The sequence below is a fragment of the Gymnoscopelus microlampas genome, assembly GCF_963454915.1.
Source record: "Gymnoscopelus microlampas genome assembly, chromosome: 15".
Lineage (NCBI taxonomy): Eukaryota > Metazoa > Chordata > Actinopteri > Myctophiformes > Myctophidae > Gymnoscopelus > Gymnoscopelus microlampas.
This window is the reverse complement of record NC_139952.1, coordinates 22367067-22393835: the sequence shown is the minus strand read 5'-3', so window position 1 is coordinate 22393835 and position 26769 is coordinate 22367067. Positions and strand designations below refer to the sequence as shown.

Sequence of the window (26769 nt, the reverse complement as noted above, 5' to 3'; positions counted from 1 at the left end):
TCAGAGTCTTATGCATTCTGGAAAAAACTCAGTGAAACATATGAATTATGAATCCCTTCCGATCCTGTATCCGTCCCTATGGCGGCTCAATCACTATGAAAAAATAGATGAGCAATGAGCTTACAAGAGGAACCATTCATCAGCCTTTAGAAAATTTAATGTGCAGGGATCAAATAAGCATTCATACGAGATTGTACACAGTGAAATTGATTGTGTTCATTTAACTCTGAGAGTGTAAAGAGTGACTCAGGTCTGTTTTTACACTCAGAGCGTAAGGATGTTTTTTTCTGGTCTCTAAGGGGGAGTTACATGTCTTGCTCAGGGACACTTCGACGAGTAGACTGCGCAAGCTGAGGGGTGAACCAGCAACCTTCCAATTCCTAAATGTGCTCTCTACCCACTCAACTATGGCTGCCCTGTATGTACACATTATTACCACAGGATTGAACCACTTTAACCCTGGAGTCCCTATTCTGGGCATGTCATAGGAGGCCAACATTTAGCAAAAAATAGGCTAACCTTCGGTGAAACGCGTTGTGAGCGTGGATTTTAGATTTTGTTTTTGGCTTTTCTGCCTTTATTGATAGGTTTTTTTAAGTGAAGATGGACAGGAAAGAGGGAGAGAGAGACGGGGAGAGACGCGCAGCAAAGGTCGTCGGGAATGGGACTCTAACCCGCGATACGCTGTCAGGCTACATTAGAGCCTAAGTGCCCGGACCGGCAGGTCCGGGCCGAGTGTGGCTATTTTTGCCATGCAAAAAAAGAGGTTTGATGTAGAGGGAATAAAGGAGGGGACCCCGCAAGGAGGTATTATGGTTAACTACTTTAACCTGTGTTACTTTGTCATTATAAGCAAAAAGTTTAAAATAAATTGGATTCACTTTTCTAAATGTCTGAAAATAGGGCTAGAAAATCTGACCCAGTGGTTCACTATACATGTAGGTATCAGTATTAGAGTATTACAGTAAATTTCCATATGAGTGCAAGGTTCAATATGTCCTTAGAGTGCAGACAATGTCCTGCTTAATCTTCTTGTCTTTCCTGGAACTGGTGTCAGGTGAGGTTGCCACGCAAAGCTCCTCACTCTCTCCCTCTTTCTCTCTCTCTCCGGGTCTCCATGTGCGAGGATGCTTTGACACTGACCTCCAACCACCACCCTCTGCTCTCTGGCGTGGCCACGGGCTAATTTATAAGCCTCTTTACTGGGATTATCTTTCTTCCTGGTGCGCTCGCTTGCTAGCAGACAGGAAAAGCAGAGATACACAGGTTTCCGCCATGGCCATAAATGGCCCGCCATCTCTGGCTGCCCGCGCTTTGACACAGACATGCTGCACAATTTGGGGGTGGCTGGCATGGTGGCTCAGCAGGTTAGTGCACAGACCACACGCTCCTTGTGAGAGCCAGTACCCAGGTTCAAATCTGACCCCCGTCCCGTCTCGTATGTCTCTCTTCTCTCTCTGCCCTTGATTTCCTGTCTCTCTACAACACCGTGGTCGGTGTGTAGTGTGTAGTGTTATCCAAAAATACATCTGAACCACTTTCGACCTGGCAATCCTATTTTGGGCATATAATTATAATTGTCAGAACATTTCACAAAATATTTAAAGAAATTGTCCAAAATAAAATAAAATAAAAATAGCAAAGAACATAAGGGCTCCAGTGGTAAAGAAAAAACAAACATGCAACATCATTTAGATGGGATGGCCGCCTTTGCAATGTGCTTTGTCAATCACAGCCTGAAAAACAGTCATATCATTGTTTGGAGATAATGCTTTATCTCACTAAAAGCATACTGCCAGTGCCAGGGGATCAAAGTACAAAATAAGGGCTATGGGGCTGGGTGGGGTTAATAGACTAACACAATGCCCTGTCAGCCTACTTCCAGCAGCATATGAGAAAAGAGGATAACGTCCTGGTCAACAAGAGGAAAGGGACAAATACTGCGCTCAACATGGCAGATTTACTATCCTGTTTTTACGATGTCATGTCAGCTAAAAAAAAAAAAATCATCTCAGTCACAAAACTATAAGGTTCAAGTTCAACTGTTACTCACCTACGGCCGATCCAACTCAGGTTCAAGTTCAGCAAGTAATTGGTACCGTATCCATATTCCACCAGTCGGCAGAGAGGATGTATTTATTTCACTACCTTATTATCACGACTTATCCCAAAAACAACAAGAAAAATATTGACTTTGTGACTCAATAAGACTACACTTAGGGAAAGAGTCTTCAAATCAAAATGCTATAGGCTACTTGGCCATATGGTGGGACAGACAGTTCCTTTCCTCTTCCCCGGTCACATGATGTTGCACTCCATAATAACGGCAGGTAAGGTAAAGCGAGAGCCTGACCTCAAAAACGAACCATGCTAACCCTAGTTAAAATGAAGTCTTGACCACTGCGAGTCACATTTCCTCTGATGTGTCAGCAGCTCACCATCCTCCATATAGTCCAATCAGTGGAAAGAGGGAGCATCTGGAGTTCACCCTCCCCGCGGATCCCACACTTCGCCTTTTATCTCAAAAGAACTCGTCTTTGTCACGGGGTACAGCGCGACAAAGGCTATAAGGCCTGCCGTTTCCAGCCGAGGTACGAGTGTGACAGAAGCTGACCCGCTCTTCACCGCTCACACCCTGCGTCGAGAGCAGCAGGGGGGGAATAAGCCACGAGTCTGTCTGCGTCTGATGTTCCCCCACGGATGAAGAGCCCAGATAAGCCCTGCTGACCGACTCCCTCACGCTGCACTGACTCGCGCTTTGACACTGCCCTGATCCCTTCTGCTCTGTCATATGGAAAAGTGGAGCAAGCCCTATACACCCCCCACCATCCCTCCACCCCTCCACCCCCCTCCACCTCCTCTCCCCTATCATCTCTCATCCTGTCTCCTTTGGGCTCACTGTGTTGGTGTGTGTACGTCACTGGCAGTACATTGATAGGGGAAACACGATATAGCAAGGAAAACAAACAACAAACAAAAAAAGACCAGACAAGCACACTAAGCCAGGGATTGGAAAAACAGAAAGTTGGACATTGAGGTGATGTGAATGATAAGCGACAGGCAAGAACAAAAAGTTGTTTCAGCGCAACGTGCTTTCTTAACACACGTTCGCGCACGTAATAAAAAAGCGGTCAATGTGTAATGTCAACAAATTAGCATTTTCTTGTGTTCCAATTCAACCGCCATCACTGCTGATTAGAGGCGCCCATTGAGGTTAAGCAATACTGTGCGACTAATATGCTTTTAGCCATTTCAAAGACGTAAACACATTAGAAAAGCTAATTTGAGCTTGAGGTAACCGCGCTGTCCCTGGGGGATAGCACGATCTACAATTATGCCATTATAATCATTGTTATGATCACTGTAAATTGGATTGAAGATGAACACACAGCATGGCCTGGCAATGAAAATGAAAGGCTAAAAATAAACAGTCAAATGCCAGTATTAACTTAACCCCAACGGGTGTACAAATGGGACCAAGCAGGCTTTTGGTATGTCATGCTAGACATTTGCAATGGTCATTTATAGGCCAATAATGTTGTACCAAGTACTGGCAATGTTTTCTTTGATTAAACACAGTTTTTGCTACAACTCCTACAACAATTCGGTAGAAATTATCTCTGATTTCATGTGATCAAGATCAGTCAGATTTCTCATATCCAATGGCGAGAATTGCCAATAACTGCCTTCCAAAATGTGCGGGCGCTGGGTAGACAACCCTGCCTGGCGGAATGTCCATATAATTATATGAAAGAATAAACATAAATTGTTATTTAGATATTGTGGAATAGCATGTAAATATCAAAAGTTGACAGTTATCTGTTGCCCTACTTTTAACCACTTATGGTCTATTAAAAAAAAAAATGCAAGAGTTAGTTATAGATCTGCTCCAGTATTCTTATTTAAATAAAAATCAGCTGCATAATTGCTGATACAGATGCTTTCAGAAAAGTCCCAGTCTCATATTCATACAAGATTTATGTAAGATCTATGTACAATCTTTTTATTTATTAGCCAATCTACAACATCACAATGCGTTGTGAGCTTGTACATAGGCCATTTTAAAATATCCGATATATATATATATATAGGGTTAACGTGGTTGAACTGATTTTGATGCTATATTAACAGATTTTGCCTATAGGGGTCCATGAGGGGTTCCCTGGAGCCCACTTTGAGAACCACTATACGGTATACAGTATATCTGCCAAGGCTGATGGTGCAGAGGCAGCAGGACTTTATCTACCGATCCTCCACATATATAGCTGAAGACCACCAGGGATTAGACTGGTAGAATTAACAGACACATTTCGCCCCCCGGTTCACTTTCATCCGTATCTAAAATTGTCTCCAACATCAGCCATACAGTTAATGCCCAGTTGCCCACTGCCTATGGATAATGCATTGCCTTCTCAGGATTATTAACCCATTGAGACCTGAAGCCGATTCTACATGTCTCCTAAATCTCGGCAGTATTCTGAAAAACTTATGTTTCTATATCAGTGGTGCTCAATCTTTTTCATGTCAAGGACCCCCAAAATGATATGTATTTGGCCGCGGACCCCCATCAAAATATTTGGTTCCAGGGACCCCCAGAAGCAAAGATTTGAGTAAAACAAATTCGCTTTAAAAATATATGTATTCAAAGATTTGCACTGATTTTCACGATTTTTCAAAAATAGCAGATCTACAAGCTCATAGCGCGGCACTCGGTGCCGCGCTATGAGCTTGTATATCTGCTATTTTTGAATAGCCCAAAGTGTAAAATAATGCTTTTTAGCTCAAATCTAAAAATGAGACAGTTCCAGGTCTTAAAGGGTTAAATTGCTTCCGACTGTGATTAGAAACACAACGGAAATAATGAATGAATGATGTTCAGATAAATGTTTCAGCAGAGTGCGATGTATATTTGATACGTTCATCCGGTGCAGGATGTAATTTGTTCTGATTGCAAAGGCGGCCTCTGCGGAAACAACAGAACATCTGGGAGGGTTTGGTTTATACAATAAAGATGAGCTACAGTTTATGTATACTGTACTAGAAGTCAGCTATGGTTGAGCTACAGTTATACAGATGTCCTTCATAGCTCACAAATGTACACAATCGGGAAAATTGTCCAAGTAATAACTGTGTGCATGCATCTATGTGTGCAATGCATGTGTTTGCCTGTATACAGTATGCGCGTACTGAATTGTGTTTGTGTGCGTGACTTGTTTCTGCAGGCCTATATACAGTGTTGCCAGATTCTGTGAGAGAAACAAGCAACCAGGTCTAGGAAAACCAGCCCAAAAGAAGCGACTTTGGGCCACATGAACAATTTAAAATATACATCAGCTATTTGAAAATAGCAGATCTACAAGCTCTATAGATCGGCATTTTCGAATAAAATCTTGCGGGGAAATTCTAATTAGCAGATCTGGCAACCCTGCCTATATATGGTAAGTGTTTGTTTGAGTGTGCATATGAGTGACTGTACAGTGTGTGTGTGTGTGTGTGTGTGTGTGTGTGTGTGTGTGTGTGTGTGTGTGTGTGTGTGTGTGTGTGTGTGTGTGTGTGTGTGTGTGTGTGTGTGTGTGTGTGTGTGTGTGTGTGTGTGTGTCAGAGGGGGTCGAGCGACCGAGCTCACACTGGGGCAGCATGGAGGGTCATAACAGAGAGATGCCAGAGGCAAGGTCATGGAGCACTCAGCAAAGACATGCTGAAAATCCATCACCATTTCCCCTGGTAGGGGCAGAGCGACGGAGATGGGGTGTTGGGGTGAGAAGGGGGTGGTGGGGGGAGAGAGAGAGAGAGAGAGAGAGAGAGAGAGAGAGAGAGAGAGAGAGAGAGAGAGAGAGAGAGAGAGAGAGAGAGAGTGAGTTTGGATAAGGTAAACAGTGCAATATGTTCCAGGCAAACCCTTCTACTCTCGAGTTTCCCATCCAACTGTTTCTGTCTGAGTTATTATCACACTGAATGGAAATGGCAAATTAGGATACAGTTTCATTATCACAAAGGAGCTTTTCACTTGATGTCGAATGGAAAACTGTTTTTTCTGTGCATGAAGAAATTATACAATAAATAGCGGAGGAAACACATTTGTCGAATAAAGCAGCAGCTGTCATCTCGGCTAATAGTAATAATTTTTCACAAGCCAGTTTATTTACCCATTTGTTTCCTTCAGTCCAGCCAGTGGAAACACATTGCATTTATTTTTCGCAATATATAAAAAGGTCACCTAAAATTGTCTTGACAGTGGAAAGATTGCTATTGACCACGTCAATAGGAGGAATCGAATGGAACTTTCTCCCGACCATATTGCATGGTACAGCATTTAGATTTGAACAGGGTTTTTCCTGAGTGTAGTCTTGTAGAGAAGTGGCTTTCAAACTTTTTGTGCCAAAGGCACACCAACGGGAAGGTCAAAATCCCAAGGCACACCTGTTTATAGCCAAAGTAACCAATCTACAAGCTCACAATGTGTCACATTGTCATGCGTTGTTGGCTTGTAGATCAGCTATTTTCAGCATTTTTTGAAATTTTGTGAAAGAGACAGAAAAGAAAAAAGTAAGTAAAAACCTTCGCTTTAATGATATGCTAAAAAAAGAGAAAACCTAGTTGAAAGTGGTAAAACAAATAAGAAAAAAACGATTTGCCTCTGTATTGGGAAATGAGTGCATACACAAAGTAATGATATAGTAAAGCAATGTTGTTTTTGTGATACGTGCAGGTAAGTGAAAATGTAATACATTTCACTAAAGACCCATGAGAGAGGGAGGGAGGGTATGGGGAGAATTGAGTGTTGTTTAAAACTGAACCAGCCTTGTACCCTAGTTGTGTGTTAAACGTTATGTTGGGTGTGAATTGTTTCGTATTGTACTGTTTGTCCCTGTATGTAAGAAAAAGAAAAAGGCATGAGTCTTACTGTATCTGCTACAACTACCCTACATAAATACCTGGAAATGTAATACATGCTCTCTGCTGACGGAATACATTGCCAATTCAATGCTGAACTTGAACCTTGTTGCGTTGGCTCTAGGCGAGTATCTAGGCGAGTTGAGCCATTGATCTACAACTTCAAACTGCTATCTGCCAATACGATATGCATTAGCATACAGGGGTTATGATTCTATATTGTATTGCAATACTGTAAGCAAGGCGATATTTACAGTAGGTTGTACATTATGCTTATTTTTAGTGATAGAATATACAACGATCAGTCAGACCAAGTGCAGATGTATAGACTCTAAGTCTATTAATTCTTTGTTTTAATATTTTTCTTATACTCTTACCTGTTCCCATCCTGTGTTTCACATTTACTGCTGTTGCTGCTGCAAACACCTGCGTTTCCCCACAGAGATCAATAAAGGTTTATCTTATCTTCTATAATCGTTTCGTGGCCCGCGGAGTTATCGTTTAATTGACTCGACATTGTAAATGCGGCATAGTAAATGTGCCATGTTGAACACCGCATTTGTCCCTCTCTTCTTGTTGATCACAAGATCTTTCCCCCGAGAACATTATCCGAAAGCTGTTAAATACGTAGATGTTGACACTTACAAACACATTTGCCTTTCTTAACCAAGCCTCTTGGGTTTCCGACTCGCGTAAAGCCTTTTATTATATGCTAAACTTAACAACTTCCCTTTGAGTTAAGGGAAGGGAATGGAAACAGTTTGAGAGTACACCGAGGAGTGAGACGGGGAGACAGTGAAGGAAGAAGATGAGCATTCCATCTTGGGTGGGCAGATGGCACAGACATATGGGCCAGTTAGGGGCAAAATAAATAAATAAACACGCACACATAAACACTGTGATGTCTTGTGAGGTCGGGGAGCTCTTCTCTTGGAGCTTTGGAGGCGTGGGTGCCGGAAAGGAAGATGTTGTTTTCCAACTGAAATTCAGGGTATTCTTACTCCTCATAACAGGTCAACTTACATATTGCAGACAGGAAATAAACAAAACCAAAACGGCATAAAAATTCTAGTTTGTTGTCTTATTGGTAACATAACAAAAGCTCTGTTTCTCTCTACACACCTCAGCCATTAGCCTTTTCTCTGTACTCGTCTGTACTTGTGTTCTCGTGAACTTGTGAGATGTAGTCAATCGCAGACAAAATACTGCTCAAAAGTTCCCATCAAGCCAAGTTCTGTGCAGGCACTACAACAGTTACTCAGTCGGCGTAGGTAGCCTAGGTATTATCACAAAGACATTCCTCACAACAATAATCACAGCTAGACTGGTACTGTTCCTGAAGAAATATAGTGTGCTTGCTCACGTCACCCTTTGACTTTCAGGATGACGATTTTATAAAACAAAGTTTTAAAAAGTTTTAAAACGTTTTGGAAAGGTTCAAAAAGTCCCTGTGATTCCTGAAGACGTCAACAATATCAAAGTTTGTTAAACTTCTTCTAGCTTCTACAAGAGGTAGGACCAGTCCAAAGCTTTCTGGAAAATAATATGTATAATGTACTGTATAGTAGAAACAACATGAGTGAGCGAGCCCACTAATACATATTTTTGATACGGATTTTCACTTCGCATTAGTACACGTTGTCAGAGAAGCTGACGGCCGGTCTATGATGGCAGTTCTATGATGGCAGTAGCATGACGTAAGCACAGCCCTGTGTACTGTCTTTCTATCTGTGTTATCAGCTTGTAGATAGTCAGTACCTGATGTCAGGGTACCTGATATCAGAGTACAGTATAACCCGGGCAATCAGGGTTGCCAGATCTGCTAATTATAATTTCCCCGCAAGGTTTTATTTGAAAATAGCCGATCTACAAGCTCACACCGTGTTGCGATGCGACGCGTTGTGAGCTTGTAGATATGCTGATGTATATGTTAAATGTGGCCAATAGTCGCTTCTTTTGGGCTGGTTTTCCTAGATCTGGTTGCTTGTTTCTCTCATAGAATCTGGCAAAACTGTGGGCAATGCCGATACCAAAACCAGAGCATGCAGATCGGCACATCACTTAGCGCTGGGGCAAGCCTTTAACATACTGCTTTGTGTCACTTTTTCTGCTTGTCTTCTATATAAATCCAAGTTGTTTTTCTGGACAAATATGCCCATATAGGGCCATTTTATTTTTGACAAAATAGGGACGCCAGGTGTGGCTTTTGATTGAAACATTTTCATATTTTTCTTTACTTTATTTTTCCCCCCTGTCCTTTCCAATTGGTCCCCGCTGTTGAAAATCACTTTTGTAGATATTTCCGATCTGCATGTCAAGTTTGTTTTGTCCTAGCTTGAGCCAGCTCTCTGCCTGTTGTACTCTGCTGGCCTCCGTTCCCTGTTAATAGGGACTTTAAGCTTTCTGTTTTTCAGTACGGCGACGCCAGGCGGAGTGCGGCTGCTATGACGCAATCGCCGTAGCAGTCAAAATCGTTAAGCAAGCAGCCGTCGGCGACGGGTTCCCACCCCTTTTTGGTTTCCATGGTGACGCGTCTATGCAGCTCACCTATTTTTGACGTTGTAGACACTACGTGGAACGGTAGCTTCTGGCGTAGTAAAATAGGCTGCGGCGACGGCAGGTTTATCTATCGAGCGCTGATCATTTCCGGTTACCGTAGTCCTCTGCCGTAGCAGTCCATTGCTTAAACTCCCTACTATCTATATATCCTCCACCTCCCATCTGCCTGGCTCTCTCCACCTCAAAGCCCGTGGCTTCAGTCAGAGTGACAGCCAGGTTGAGAGAGGTGAGATCCCCCAGCAAACAAACGGCTGCTTTGTACAACATGTACTTTTCCAGTATAAGGCTGTGTGCTATCCACCCTGCTCCACTCAAGATCTACTATACTGCAACACACACACAAATATGTCTCGCCTCTGCCAATATGTGTGTGTGTGTGTGTGTGTGTGTGTGTGTGTGTGTGTGTGTGTGTGTGTGTGTGTGTGTGTGTGTGTGTGTGTGTGTGTGTGTGTGTGTGTGTGTGTGTGTGTGTGTGTGTGTGTGTGAGGTCACCCGCAACAGTGAGTGTGTGCCTACAAACTTGGCTTTGCTAATGGTTTTTGTTACCTAATTCCTGGCAACAACATTTGGATGTGGTCCACGGTGCTTCTTGTTTGACAGTTCTTGGGTGATAGACATCACCCCTATCTCACCACTTTATATTCCGCTTGGCTCTCCGCCCCGTTGTAATGTTTGGAAATTTAATTTGATTGCTGTAGTAATCTGCTGGCTAGCTAATTGACTTTGCTCAAGCTTTTCTTTCCTTGATGGAAAGGTTTAGTTTGATAAGTTACAATCTCTCGTGCTCTTCCCCGATGCAAAACCTGCACTCATTACTAGCTCGGGCCACAGGGGAGTTATCTGCTGTATTTAAATGAACGAACTAGCGAGCCCTCGGCAGGAAAAGCCGAGAAGAACCTAGCGTGAGCGCGGTTCTCTATCAGTCCTTCTTTATGACCAATAGAATTAGAATGGGTATTGGTATCTGGTATTCAAAAGCAGTAGTAGGGGATTATGGACTTGGAAGGAAAGTATGAGTTGGAGATAATCGTCTAGTTCACCGACTTTTAATCCCAGAAGTTGAATTGGACATCACTCTGCTATCGACAAAACGTCTGATCAGTATGTGGGTTAATGGCCACCACCACCACAGGGGTAATCCATTGTGCATCGTTTTAACCCATTAAAGCCGGGAACGCATCTGTGTAACCACTTTAACCACTATTTTATACTTTGGCTATTCAGAAATAGCAGTAGCTCATAGCGCTAATAGCTTGTAGATCTGCTATTTTCTTTTTTAAATCAGGAAAATTTGTGCAAATCTTTGAATGTATATATACTTTTGAAGCGAACATTTCTAACTCAAATGTTTGCTACTGGGAGGTCCCTGGAACAACAGAACCACTGATATTATAGCAACATAATAAAATAAAAAAAACTGTTAGGATTTAGAAGACATTTGTAGAATCCCCAGATGCAAAGATTTGAGTTAAAAATGTTTCGCTTTAAAAAATAAATAAAATAAAGATTTGCAAAAAAAAGAACATAATTTAAAAAAAAATAGCAGATATACAAGCTCATAGCGTGCACTCGGTGCCGTGCTATGAGCTTGTATATCTGCTATTTTTGAATAGCCAAAGAAATCTTAAAATGACACAGATGCGTCCCCGGTCTTAAAGGGTTAAACGTATCTATCATGCACTTGATGTTCCACTATAAGTCAGGAATATCAATGAGTCTGTGGCCTACATAGACAAATGGGAGGGACGGCCATTCCTCATATTGAGGCATTAGGTTGCAGAATGCACGAGCGCTTAACGATTCGTTCAAACTGCAACTAGGTTAGCGGTGGTAGCAAATCGACAGCCACGTCTCTAAAAAGACAACGCAGGATTTACAAACGGAAGCAAAGTGGTCTGACTCCGCAAAAGTTTTACAAGCAGGAAGAGTAAAGAAAAGAAGAAAGAAAAAAAAAAACGCTTCTCTGCTCCTCTGAGTGCTTAATTAAAGAAACACTGAGAGAGGAGTGTTTGTTATCAATGAGTAATTAAATTAACACAGTGACAAGGAGCTTCATTAGCTGGTTTTCAGTTAATAAATGAAACGGATAATAAGGTAGAGGACTTGTCCATGAGCACACATGACCACACAAAGTCAAACAGACAGAACACTGGCACATACAGCACGTAGCATGTATATACAGTATGTATGCATGTATACAGTATATGTATGTATGTATGTATGTATGTATGTATGTATGTATGTATGTATGTATGTATACTATGTATACATATACATACATATCTGACCAAATTTGACTAGGAGACAGTCATTTAGCATTTTTTCATTTTCATTGTTTCATGTCATATGAAAGCAGGGAATCATAGCAAAATAATATTGGTTAATAAGATTGAGTGAATAGTTTTGAAACTACAGCTTATAGAACTGAAGTCAAGGTAAAACTCTTAAGTAGAGAAAACACCGTTTGAATTAGAGGTTGCTAGCCATCTAACTATATAAATGGCGAGCAACTTCCGCACCCTCGGTGGCGACACCCCACAGCTCTGTTATCGAATAAACAACGCACCGCCAGACCACATGTCGCCTACTGACTCGCCACGGCGGCCGCGCTGAATTTACGCCTCGCGTAGGGGACATCTCACTGTTCACTACACCTTTTCCACCGCGCAACATAATTAATTCTACTCACCAAATGTCGGACAAAATGGAAGGGGAGCCAGCTTCGTACCGTTTACCGTGCGCACGACCTCATCACCACAACAGCAGCCAGCCGCTGCGGGTTTTTTTTCCTTTTTTTCCAAACTTTTTTTTTGGTCACCATTTTCTCCAGGCACCATTTCTGGTGTAACGTCGGGTGTTTCTTTTCACCAGCCAATCACCTTTCACGTTGCCACGTCCGTTGCCACGTCGCGCTGACGTACGCTAAACAAGCGCTGCCGTGCGCACAATGCAAACGAGCCCAAAGGCGCGCAAAAATAAGCCGCCCATTGCTTACACACAAAGTCAGACCTGGCAACGCAGCCTACGCCAATCATGTGTGAGAGATCTACAAGCTATGGGGCAGACACGCCACCGTATCTTAGCAACAACTACAGCGCTCACTCTCATTGGTCGTGTCACGCTAACAGCAGTCTCCAGACAATGGCATCGCAGACAGCTTGCTGTTACTGCTGTAGCCATCACAGGCAGTTGCAGCACGACGGACAGGGCGCTGTGATAGCTGCCATGTCGCTAACGCTAACCTGGTTGTCATGCCTGCAGCGGCTGTGCAATCACTTTGTCAACAATGCACGTTCGTGTGGTGAATGTCTATATTGCTGCTCAGTTCGTCCATTGTACATGGTGTATGTTTGTGTGTGTCTTCTGGAGAACTATGTAGCTCCACAGCAACTACAGTAACTAACGTAATGGCAGGACCGCCCCGTGCAACGCATGTTACGCTGCATTATGCTCATGTAGTAATTTCAGATAATTTAGCTCCGATTAGAGCAGTGTTTATCAACCCTTTCACGCCGCCCCCCCCCCCCCCCCAAATACACGTACTTGATCTGGGACCCCCCCATTCTGTTTGACTCCGTTCCACAAGTAAATATTGTGAAAATAGCCGATCTACAAGCTCGAAACGCCTCACGTTCAGAGGCTTTGTACGCTTGGAGATCGGCTATTTTCTACATGATTGCCTCTTTCTTACATTCTTTGCCAATGTGGCCCATGTTTTCATAGCATAGTTTATTGACTACTTCTGTTGCAGAAATGGCCATTTCCCTTACTTTCGGTTTTTTATTGTCTCCGCCAGGCCGAAAGGCATGGCGCAAGACTATGTTTCACCCCCTGTCCGTCCGTCTGTGATAGCTAATCTCTCACATCGTTGACTTGATCGCAGCAAAATAACAGCCCGATGTGGAGAGTCAGTGAGAGCTGGATAAACGACGTAAAATGTGTCAAAAGGAGTCTGTACGGCTGTCGATAAATGAACACATGACGTCGGTGGGAGAGGAGATATTGTGTCTTTTGGACAAACAGCAGCGTGGTGCTGATGTTTGTTGTGTGAAGCAGCTTAATGTCAGAGTGTTTGTGTTGGAGCGCCTCAGTGCGGCTGCAGAGTTCATGTGCAACCTCTTCCACAGAGACACAGAGACACTAGAAACTCTGCTGGGGAAAAAAAACACTGCTTGGCATTGACTTTCCTATGGACATTGATCTACACACTGCAGGTATATCTACTACACACACAACATCAAACTACACACTGCAGGTATGATGCAGCGTTTGCATTACAGCCAGCATGCCAGCGTAGTTCCCATATGGTTTCAAGGTGGGCTAAACCATATGGACCCCATGTCAGCAATGTCAGCGCCATCCACTTCAGTCCCAACTGCGATGCCCATGCAGGCTATAAGTAGCTTCTACCTGGCCCTTAGGTGGGCCCCAACTAGCCATGTTTATGTGGGACCAAGGCGGGTCCTAACTGGGTTTGCCCATGCAGGCTTTAACTGGCTTCTACCTGGGCCCTAGGTGTACCCTAACCAACCACAGTGCAGTGCCCATCGCTCCAATTGTTGTGACGTCAGGGCTCTCAATACTGCACATTGGTGGAGGAGGAGGGGCCGCAGGGCGACCGCACACATCGCTGAACCAATGGTAGCCCACGGATGTTTCCTCTGTGGATTTACAATCTGCCCCTCTATGCCACATATCATCCGCACTACAGGGTCTTCACTGACCGAGCCACGGCCCCACTGACCCTCATGACGCTACGCCACTTAAACGTGCGGCAGCATGCGCTGGGTTGCCAGGTTTGCACAGCCTGCGCCAGAAACAAGCAACCACCTTCATGAAAAAAAAAAAAACACCGAAATGGTCCGCAATGTTCCAGGGGTGTCCCTGCGCGTCCCAACACTCCACAGGGGGTCAGTGGACCATCAGGGGGTCCGCGGACCCCCTGTGGACCCCCTGAAACATAACAAATATTATTTCTTCAAATTTTTTCCTTTTTCAAAAAAACTTTTCCACAGTTTCACTCCGGCGATTTGGGTCCCCCAATATACACACGGCCACGCTGGGCCCCGTGCGCGGCTGGGGTTGAGGGGGGCGTAGCCCCCCGAAACTCTAGTAACCTTATATCTTAGCTACATGTTTATGCATTTATTTCATATTTACATGTCGATTTAAGCTCTGCTCATACTCTAGTATGTGAAGAGTCTAACTGAAGAATGGGCACCAGCGAGATGACTGTCTCTCAGACAAAAACAGTCACACACATATATATATATATATATATATATATATATATATATATATATATATATATATACAGTATATAGGCTACATACACATACACACTCCGCACAACCACATGGAAAGGTGTCAGAATCATTCAAAGTGACTTACGGGTTCCCATAATCCCAGACTACACACTGAGGATCCGATGTTCCCTGCAAGATAAGGAAAGGGAAGAGGAGAGAGAAGAGAGAGAGGGAAGAGAGAAGATAAACGGTTATTGTCGGGCTGAGGGGATGAGTGGGAGAGCGGCACGGCGAGGAGACGAGGATAGCTCATTGCCAGAGGAGAAAAGACTGATGCTGCATGGGTGACAGAGAGAGGTAAACAGACAATGAAAGAGAACGATTGAGACAGAGGGCTCGGTGGGGGGGTGGGGGGCTGAGAGAGATGGAACGAGGTATAGGCATGATGGGGAAAGAGTCATATTGCCCTGCAGGTCTGAGGAGCAAACTAGCAGCGACCGCATGAAGGAGAGAAAGAGAAAAGGTGTGAGAGAAAGTAAGAGAGAGAAGAATAAGGCCGTTGGGAGCACGATACTGTGACACAGGGTAAATCAAAGACATAAATGTCCCCGTATGAACTCAAGCCACCAGCCCCTAGGACAAGACACAGACACCATGCCATGTCTAGTATAGGGCTGGATATTGGCATTTTTTTTACCCATTATCTCCATATGGATAAAGTGATCATTAGGGATGACTATTTGTGCTCTCAGAAGATAATAATAATAATAATACAACAAACATATTAAAATAATAATAATTATTATTATTATATTATGAAGAACATTTTGGGAAAAGATCATGACTAATGTGGATGTGATGACCACACAGGTACTGTAGATTTGTTTCACTCAGCAAGAACAGTAATAAATTCAGAATATTCTGTGACTGACTTTACTGTAATGCAGTGTTTAAGACCAAGAAAAAAATAACTATATTTAATCAGCATCAGAATCTCTTTATTGGCCAGGAAGGTTTACATAAAAAATAATATGACTTTGGCGCATTGCTCTTACAATATCATAACCAAAACCCCACATCATATCTAGTCCCATGTAACATTATATCAATATATTGCCCAGTTCTAACGTCTAGACACCAGACCACTCACTGTTAATCCATCAACTCTGTGCTAAAGCACTAGAGAGCCTGTGCTGTTTAACTGTGGGTCATTCATCTGGTGATCAGACCTCATTCACGCGTAGTATAGAGGAGCCCTCGCTATGACTCAATCAGCCAGCCGATCACAGGATCAATATTGCCAGAAGACTAAATTGGCCTCGTTCCACTGTTGATCAGCGGCGGTCAGATAATTGATCCCGTTCGGGGAGTCATGTGTGGCCTTTCTGCCTATATAATTGAAAGGCAACTGGATTGTGATCGATTCTGGTTGTCGGGTTCAGTTTTGGGACTCCCCGTGAGATGTTTATTCCTCGTCACAAGCATTAAAACGATCCTTAATCATTGCTTTTCACCCGTTCCCTTGTGGGGATTACACTCTTGCAACTGAAACAGTGGGACCAAAACATGAGACGCTGCTCAGCTATACTGTACCAACAAGAGACGGTACCCTACAAACAAGAGCCTGTTTCCAGGGGGGGGGGGGGGGGGGGGGGAGGCTCTGTTCCATTCTGGTCAAACAGAGTCAGGGTGCTGATATTGTGCATGTCGGCTCACTGGATACACTCTGCTACACCAGAGGGTCTCAAAGTGTGGTCCAGGGACCCTCATGGTTCCTTGAGGGGGTTACAAATGGCCGCTTACGGGTGTGTAACTCTGAGAGTGTACAAATGGAACCAAATGGACCCGTAAGGGTCCATTTGGTTCCATTTGTACACTCGCAGAGTTATGGGGGTCCTTGAAATCAAACAGTTTGAGAACCTATCATTGGTAACACCTGTGAAGGAAGTAGGGAAGATGCCCAATTTCTTTCCAATATGGCTGCTGTGCATAGAGCCTATTAGCCCTTACTAGGAACTGCACTAGCAGGTGCCTTTGAAACGAATATGAATGAAGGAGCTCCCCCTTATGGTACAGGGGATTATAGCATGTGGCTTGTGTCTGGGATAAAAAACAATCATGTATTGTCCACAGTAAACGGTTTCACCACAGCCCAAGGGCAACATGAGGGAAATGATCTCAGCAAGGATACGCGCAAAAGAGCTAAATGTTTTCAGAATATCACACGTTATTTCAAATAGCCAGCGAAGGGCAAGAAATGATTCGCCTTCACGTCTGCAACTCCTGGGATTTTATCCAGCACATTAAAATGTTCAGAGTAGATTTATCCATTTGCAACTCTGAGTGTGTACTAACGTAACCAAATGGACCCGTTAGGACCCGTTTGGTTACATTTGTACAGAGTTTAATGAACACTCAGGATTTTACTGTGGACTAGACAAGGTCACCCCTGAGTCCTCAATATCTGCGAGGAGCACCGTTGATCTCTCAGAAACGGATAGTCTATAAGCACAGCCTTCTCTTCCGTTGCCAGTCCCCGGCCTCAACCAGCCGTTTTCATCCATATTCTCATCAGACGAGAGGATCCGGTTAAGGCTCCACGCAGCTGAACGACGAGGGAGGAGAGGACGACGGGGAGGGTGTGATGGTGATGATGACATTTATACACCCTTGCAGGATAATCGGAGGCCGGTGGACACGAGGACTGATGGATGGCGCCGTTTTATTCCATCGCCCACGCGTGGCAGGCGCCAGGCAGGCGCGGGCCAACAGTAGACATTGCGGGGCCGCGAATTAGCGGGCCGCCTGCTATGCGGGCGGGGGCTCCGTTAGCGCTCGCGGGCCATCAATCAGGCGAGGTGCGGCGAGCCCAGGCACGCCGCCGCGGCAGCGGGCTCCATCAGGAGTGACACCCTGAGCACTCCCATAGTGTCTGTCTCCTCTTTAACCCATTGAGACCTGGAACTGTCTCATTTTTAGATTTGAGCTAAAAAGCATTATTTTACACTTTGGGCTATTCAAAAATAGCAGATCTACAAGCTCGTAGCGCGGCACCGAGTGCCGCGCTACGAGCTTGTAGATCTGCTATTTTTGAAGAATCGTGAAAATGTGTGAAAATCTTTGAATATATATATTTTTAAAGCGAACATTTTTTAACTCAAATCTTTGCTTCTGGGGGGTCCCTGGAACAAAATATTTTGATGGGGGTCCGCGGCCAAATACATAAAATTTTGGGGGTCCTTGACATGAAAAAGTTTGAGCACCACTGATATAGAAACATACGTTTTTCAGAAAACTGTTGGGATTTAGGAGACGTGTAGAATCGGCTTCAGGTCTCAATGGGTTAAGCTGTGACAACGGCGCATAATGACGCTGTCTGCTCGCTCACAGAGAGCGACAGGTCTGGATATAATAACTGCATTTATGGACGGTAATAACGGGGTGCATCTTCACAGCTCTGTTATACTCTGCCTCAAAAGAGGAGGATTGTCTCCAATGGGCTGCGCTTCAAAACACAGGGTATAGGCCAGGGAACATTGGAGCCATTTTGGCAAAATGCTTAACGGCTTAAACCCTATATACTTAGATGACCCGGGTCCACCAGGGTTCTATATTTGGTCATCTCATTTTTTTCCCTCGACAAACAAAGCTCACAATGCGCTGCAACACGGCATACAATGAGCTTGTAGATCTGATATTCACAGAATGCTCGCTTAATATGTCATGGCCAGAATAGGGATACAAGTGTTCATGTGGTTAATATACCGTATACAGTATTTACCGGCCTTGAAAATAGGTCAAGTGAGATAATACATATGTATGTACTATAAGGAAACCACATTCAGTGCTGTGAAAGGCCTCTTGAAGGGATATTCTTTTGGCAAATGAAATGCAGCAACCTGGATGTTGCATTTTGAGTGATGAAGGACTTACTGTGATGATTATGAGAGTGCACAGTACAATCCTTAGTGTTCATTTAACTCAAAAAGCATACAAACAAAACCAAATGGTCCATCATTGCTTCCTCCTACATCGGAGACAAAATTTCTACCGCTCTTTTTCAGGGAATATATTGTCCTAAATGTCTCAACGGAAGAGTATAGAGACGACCTTCAACCACTTCACATGTTATAGTTATATTGTATTAGCATTCTCAACCATACAGCGTGGTTTTAAATCATGTTTTATTCATTAACCAACTAGTTAGTTCACCAGGGCTCTACACTGTAGTCGGTTCGCTCCTTAATTTCCCTCTACAGCTGATCTACAAGCTCAAAGCTCACAGTAGATCTGCTATTTTCACCGGAATGTTCACCCCAGAAAAAGGGGTGCTAGGGTTCATGGTAAAAAAAAATCCGGATTGCAGCTTTAACCCATTAAGACCGGGAAAGCATCTGTGTCATTTTTAAGATTTCTTTGGGCTATTCAAAAAATAGCAGATATACAAGCTCATGGCGAGCTTCTAGATCTGCAAATCTTGTAAATGTGTGCAAATCTTTGAATATATGTTTTTTAAAGCAAATATTTTAACTGAAATCTTTGCTTCTGGGGATTCAACAAATGTCTTCTAAATCCTAACAGTTTTTTGAATAAAACGTATGTTGCTATAATATCAGTGGTTCTCAAACTGTTTTCATGTCAAGGACCCCCAAAATGATATGTATTTGGCTGCGGACCCCCATCTCAAATGATCTTGTTCCAGGGACCCCCCAGAAGCAAAGATTGGAGTTACAAACGTTCGGTTTAAAAATATATATATCAAAGATTTGCACAAATTGTCACGATTTTTTCAAAAAATAGCCAAGGTATAAAAGAATGGTTAAAGTGGTTACACAGATGCGTTAATGGGTTAAAATGAACACGGGAGGGTTTTAACCGTGTGGCTGATTATCATAAGCCGTGCTTTGACACCCTAAAGGGGTGGATGAGCGATGGCTGCAGGGAGTGAGAGAGGGCTCTCGGCATCTGGTCTGCCTGGTCCAAACTGTAGACAAACGCAGCTTTTTCTGCTTTCCTGCTCCTTACTCACCACTGCACACACACACACATGCACGCACACACAGTCGACGCACGTGCGCATGTACTACACGCGAGCACGCATGCACGCACACGTGATCGATTGCTCAGTGGTGCAGTAGTGTAGTATACTCCCACACCGCGCACGCAGACACACTCGCGCACGGTGCGCTCGCACATGCACGTCGCTGTCAGGGTGGAAAACCCTCGTATCTACAAGTGTGTCTGTGGGTCTTTATGAATATTTAACCAATGAAAAAGCACTGGTGGAAAGTAACTAAGTGCATTTACTCAAATACTGTACTTTTTACATCTACACCACTACATCTCAGAGGCGATTACCCACTTCAGCCCTATATACATTTCGGCCGTTTGAAAGTAGCTGATCTACAAGCTGAAAATGCATCGCGATGGGACTTATTGTGAGCTTGTAGATCTGCTATTTTCAAATGATTTTTATTAATTTTATTCATTTGAGAAATTTGTGAAATGGGACATTCTGCATAATGAGTCCTTTCTACTTTTGGTACTTTAAGTACATTTTGATACCAAAACTTTTGTACTTTTACTCAAGTAAAGTTTGAATTCCGGATATTTACTTGTAACAGAGTACTACATTACAGTATTGATACTTAAGTAAAACATTTGAGTACCACTGTGAAAAAATGTAATAACAACCACATTGGTCCCATTGGAAGTAACGGTTTCGGGACATACAAGGTTTCAACGCGACAGCGGCGGTATGTACACACATACACACACGCACGCACACACACGCACGGGGGGGGGGCTGCTATGGCCATCGGGGAGGTGTACGGTGAGCCTGGAGCAGATGTCCTCTCAGCGAGGACACGACCGGGTACAGAGACCTCTACGCGCCCCTCCGAGGCCCGGCCAGCCGCCGACCGCGGCAGCTGTTGCCATGGAGCCGCTGCTTCGGCATCCGGCGGGGCGCTTAGCTAGCTAGCTATACAACCGGCCAAGGTCAGCGCCCCCTCGAAACTGCCCCGCCCACCACCCAGTGGTGTAAAGTAACTAAGTGCATTTACTCAAGTACTGTACTTAAATAGAATGTTGAGGTATTTGTACTTTACTTGAGCATTTCCAATTTCCAATACTTTTACTTCTACTCCACTACATCTCAGAGTTCACCTTAGTTACTAGTTACTTTGCAGATATAAATTATTACATTATAAAACATACATTAACCACTTTAGCCCTATCTTATACACAGGCTATTTGAAAATAGTGCCCACCACCACCGCCGCCGAAAACCACAAAATGACGGTCTCTCAGTGCCTCTCTTCAGTCTTACACACACAGAGGACTGTGTTGTTGTTGTCCTGTCCAGCTTCAGGGCTAAGGAGATTAGCGAGACTAGCTCAGCAATAATGCAACACAGCCTCGACACCTTTCTCACCTTTTCGCAAATAAATAAATTGCACATGGGTGCCTTTGTGTGTGCGTGTGCGTGTGTGTGTGTGTGTGTGTGTGTGCACTATGTATTACTGTACTTGTGTAGTACTGTACTGTACTAGGGCCAAATGTCACCCACGTAGCAGAAGCACCATTTTCCTAGTCCTCGCGAGAGAAGTGGTTGTTATAAGATTTTTGTTGAGCTATAAGCTTACAAAAATTATTCAGGTGGGGGTCAGGGTCAGAATTAGACATTTAGAGCATTGGTTCTCAAAGTGGGGTCCGGGGACCCTCAGGGGTCCTTGGGGGGAGTACCAGGGGGTCCCCAGCAAGATTAGTTAATATAGCGTCACAATAATTTTAACCACTTTAACCATATCTTATACTTTGGCTATTCAAACATAGCAGATCTGCTATTTTTGAAAAATTCCGTGACACAAAATATATTTGTTGAGATGGGGGTCCGCAGCCAAATACATATAATTGTGGGGGTCCTTAACATGAAAAAGTTTGAGAACAGTGTTTGAGCTTAGGTTTAGGGGTTGAGGTTAGAGTTACACAGTACCTGATTTCTACATTAGTTGTACACCGAAAATAGCAAATCTACAAGCTCACAATACGTCACGCAGCAACGCATTGTGAGCTTGTAGTTCTGCTATTTTCGGCTTCGGTTAAAAGGGTTAACAAAAGGTTCAGAATGGCAAATGACATTCATAAAATTGCTGGCCTAAAATGTTGATGTCCTCACAAGTATAGTAATATAAATGTGTGTGTGTGTGTGTGTGTGTATGTGGCATGCTGCGTATATCCATACTCTTTGCCCTCCACACTCCGTCCTGGCCCTGAAGAGCGCCCAGAGGGGTTGTAGCGGTTGCGGTATACGGCCGTCTGTTATAACACCAGCGGGAGACAGTAAAGTGATCTCCTCTACTGACACTGGACCCACAAATCACTTCTCCACGGCCAACCGTGTTAAAAAGACAGCGAGCGAGAGAGAGAGCGAGAGGCAGAGAGAGAGAGAGAGAGAGAGAGAGAGAGAGAGAGAGAGAGAGAGAGAGAGAGAGAGAGAGAGAGAGAGAGAGAGAGAGAGAGAGAGAGAGAGAGAGAGAGAGAGAAATAGACAGAGATAATGAGGACACATACAGAGACAGAGATGGGGAGAGGTAATAGATAGAGGCATGCAGAATACTGATTTTTTTAAAAGGAAGTAAGAAATAAGTAAGACCAAACATAATGCAGAGACAGTAGTAAGACTAGGGGAGAGACAGACAGACAGACAGACAGACAGACAGACAGACAGACAGACAGACAGACAGGAGAGATCACTGCAGCAGAAGGTATAGGCGGGAGAGCATTGTGAAACAAAAAGGAGGAGGAAAAGGTAGATGAACTACAGAGAACACATCATATCTTCATATGGCAGATATGGAAAGTGAGAAGGGCCTGAATATGGAGTGAGTCAGTGGTGTGCGGCAGAGAGGAGATCAATTGGCGAGGGAGGGTGAATGAATACATAAAGCGCTTTGTGATGAAGTCGCCGCGCAATCATCCTGACCCCCAGGTTCTCCGGTTAGCACACTGAGCACATTTCATTTGCAGATCCTGAAAGTTACTCTAGGCCAAAAGAGAGAGTGTGTGCGTGTGCGTGGTGGCGAGCGCGTGTGTGTACTGTATGCAGTGGTGGAAAGTAACTAAGTACATTTACTTAAGTACTGTATTTAAGTAAAATTTGCAGGTATTTGTACTTTACTTGAGTATTTTCATTTTCCAATACTTTTACTTCTACTCCACTACATCTCAGAGGCAAATATTGTACTTTTACTCCACTACAATTATTTGAAAACTTTAGTTACTGGATACTTTTCAGATATAAATTATTATATTATGAAACATACAATAACCACTTCAGCCCTATTTTATACATAGGCTATTTGAAAATAGCAGATCTACAAGCTCACAACGTGTCGCATCGCGACGCGTTGTGAGCTTGTAAATCTGCTATTTTCAAATATTTTAGTACTTTTACTTTTGGTACTTTAAGTATATTTTGATGCCAATACTTTTGCACTTCTGGACTTTTCCTTGTAACACAGTTTTTCTATATTGCAGTATTGGTACTTTTACTTAAGTAAAGAATTTGAGTACTTTTTCCACCACTGGTGTGGATTATGTGTGCGCTTGTGTGCGCACAGTAAAATCTTCCGTGTTCATTTGGCTCTGAGAGTGTACATATTGAACCAAATGGAGCCGTGAGGGTCCAATTTGGTTCCACTTGAACACTCTTGGAGTTTAATTGCAGACGTGCGTGCGTGTGTGCGCGTCCGCACATGTGTGTCGGGTGTACCTCCAAGCGAGCACGAAGACGTGCAATTGTTAGCGCGGCTGCATCTACTTGTGTGTGTGTGTGTGTGTTACAGGCATGTCGTCAATTACAGAACCATAAAATATTCAAAGTTATTATTTTTCTCAAGACTGCCCACCTTTTCTTGCAGATGAATGGGTAATGAACCTTGCATGTTATTGGGGTCACGAGCAGAGCTCCTCATTAAACTCATACTTAGTCCTTTGAGCTAGAAGACGCCGCGTGAGTCATTTATAATAATACATTCTATTATAATATTAAGTAAATAGGCGTCCTGAGACACCGCTAAATAATAAAGCAAGAGAAAAGGGCTGCATTTATTCAAACACTGCACAGAGCGTTACTGCAGTTCGTATCTCCCCTCATCTGATCTCGACAACAGAGGTCGTTTGGGAGAATGGGATTCTTTGGGAGCCTGCATCGAATTACATTTCTGAGTCACTGCGTATCCACAATGCATGAACATACAACATACGAACAATAGATAAATAAAGTGCGGCTGCAACAGTTAATCGAATTAATCAATTTGATCGATGATAAAAAATGATCTATGGAAACCAACCACAATCTCACAATGCATTGTCTCGCTAGCCGTTGTGAGCATGTAGATCAGCTATTATTGCGTGGCACAGTTGAAATTGATAGGACAAAATAGGCCTTACGTGGTTAATCATACTATTACTAATTTACTTAGTCGATTATAAAAAAAGAGAAAATCTGACTTTTTTGGCATTGATTTGTTCACATATACGCATATACAGTATGTTTTTTTTTGGGTGGGTAATGTGAGATTACTCGCATAATCAGAAAAGTAATCAATATAATAATCGGTAAGATAATCGGTAGTTGCAGCCCTACAGAGAAATAAATGGTGGAGCTTTGCACAATATTTCATATATTTCTGTGCAAAAGAAATATGGTTACATCATTATTATCAGTGTATGAGCTACAGTAGATATCTGTGAATTGACAAGCCGGAGATGGAGAGGACTTACGTTGAGCAGTGGAGACAACTCCACCACCACCAGGGGCTCACTGGGCTGTGGCTCAGGACGCACCGTCACTGTCAGGAGCTTGGAGTTGATCACCGCGGGTGGCCTACACACACACACACACACACACACACACACACACACACACACACACACGCACACACACACACACACACACACAATGGGACAGACACATAAACTGAATATTTATATGCAATATAATAGAGAGTTGTGCTGCTTGCTCAAATGTGACTTTCAGTGAGTGTTTGTCTGCTGTCATCTTTTGCGCAGGCTGAAATATACTGTAATAGGATGCCAAGCCCCCATGCGTTCTGTCCTGTCCTTGGATTAATGACTGCTCGCTCACTCTCACTCTTTTTGCTCGTGGACTACTGGGATGTACACTAGTATCATCATAATTAGAGGCCTGCTTAAGCAGTCCGAGCTAACTGCTGCAAATGTTTCACCGTTGATGATTGTATATTGCTGATTCACTGTAGATTGACAGACTGATCTATCTATCTATCTATCTATCTATCTGAAGGAGACTCTGATGCACTGTATTTTGCTCTCATAAACACAATGGTGTGCACTGAGCTCATCAAACCTAGCATGCTCCCTCTTGCGTCTCACAGCCGTTGATGGGTTTTGTTTTGTTTTGTAAGATACTATAGTGTAGTGCCCGTTCGGGGGCATGACCGCTATTAGGAACACATGTCTGTTCAGTGTGGGCCAGTTCTGGAAAAACCACTCATCCGATCACTTCACACTTTGACACCGCACTTCCTTGAGTCCTGCAGCAACACACCCGCCAAGTGTACAGTTGAGCGGATGAAGTGTTTTTGAGATATGCCAAGGACAGACATACAGATGGAGATTCCTGGAATATATAGATACTGTAGTATATCAAAAAGGAAAAAAAACAAACATATAATACTATTTTTGAGTAATGAGACAGAGAAGGAAAGCCAAAGTCAGCCCATAAATCAGAGAGCTTTGGACTTCACTCAGCTGAGTAGGGGAGGACCGGGCAGAACAGAGACACTCTCAGCCAGCGGCAAAACCATTGACCTGGATTACAGGGTCAAGGCTAAGACCAAACAACAATATCGCTGTTACAGTACATGAGAACATATTTATTTATTCTTTAGGTAAAGAAAAATCTCCTTTATTCATTCATATACACATTCACACCCACTAGTATGCATAATATTGTAGGGGTGTATTAAAAAAACTAAATAAATGACATTTCAAAGTTGCAAAAATAAATTGTACTTTTTTGGACATGCGAGGCTGTTGGCTGACAAAAGAAGAAAATTGGGCTGAGGGTGTGAGAGAGAGAAAAAAAAGGTGAGAGGAAGAAAGGCGAGGAAGATAGGCATGAGGACAAAGGGGGAATTAGGAGTTGCAATGAGGTAGAGGCAATATGGGAGTGAGAAAATAGCACAGGGACAAGGTCTGTTAGAATGAAAAATGAGAGAATAAAAGGGAGACAAAATAACAGAGGATATTGTCTCCCTTTTAGGGAGGAAGAGTACATGCATTGTCATGAGGGAAGTAGTAAGTACTCACACTGGTGCAGGCAAGATGACTCCCAGTGTCCTGTATAGAATGGCTCCGATGACATAGTAAATTGTAGCTTCGGACTCGGCTTCTGTTTCTGAAACACAGAAGATACACCAGTCCATCAGATCTAACAGCCCAACCTGGACACACCCAAGAGCTGAAAACTTGACGAATTCCACAAGTTGTTAGTTTACAAAAGTTCCATCAGATAATAAGGGCGGCTTGAGAGTCTATGGGATTAAATCAATGTCTTGCAGTGAAAAGACGTGTCAAAGTAGCGAGAGTGGATTTGAAAGGCAAAATCCACAACTTGACTTTTAAACAAATACAATAAACATTTTAAAAATAAATGAAACTGTTGAGGCATCTAAATGGTATCATAGATGAAAGCAGTGTTGCTGAAATTGAAACGCTTCAATGTTCAACCTGGCTTGATAGGATACAGTATATGAAATTAATCAATCACAAGCTGAAGCAAAACAATCAACCTATTTGCCATCAATGAAAAGTCCAATTGTTGTGCTTGACTGTAAGATTATTAAGGTCAAAGTGATTATAATATACCGCCAAGTGAGTTGGATGCAAGTCCTGTTTCACACATGATTGATTGATTTGTATTTATTTCTGCTCAGGCTTATAAGAAACCAAATTCACAGTCGCAATGGTGAACAAAACATTAATGACCACAATAGACTCTTTATCTCCTCTTCCAAGCCCT

At 43.3% G+C, this 26769-nt stretch overlaps 1 protein-coding gene across 1 annotated transcript in view; it reads right to left on the bottom strand.

Annotated features, from left to right (window-relative positions):
• Nucleotides 1–26769, bottom strand: part of adgrb2 (adhesion G protein-coupled receptor B2) — a gene marked incomplete at its 5' end in the record, with an annotated part of 273288 nt that overhangs the window by 109028 nt on the left and 137491 nt on the right. The window contains 3 exons of the mRNA XM_084080191.1: nucleotides 14845–14888; nucleotides 24489–24591; nucleotides 26058–26145. Of these exons, the coding sequence (XP_083936317.1) occupies nucleotides 14845–14888; nucleotides 24489–24591; nucleotides 26058–26145 (235 nt within the window). The remainder of the gene's footprint in view (nucleotides 1–14844; nucleotides 14889–24488; nucleotides 24592–26057; nucleotides 26146–26769) is intronic.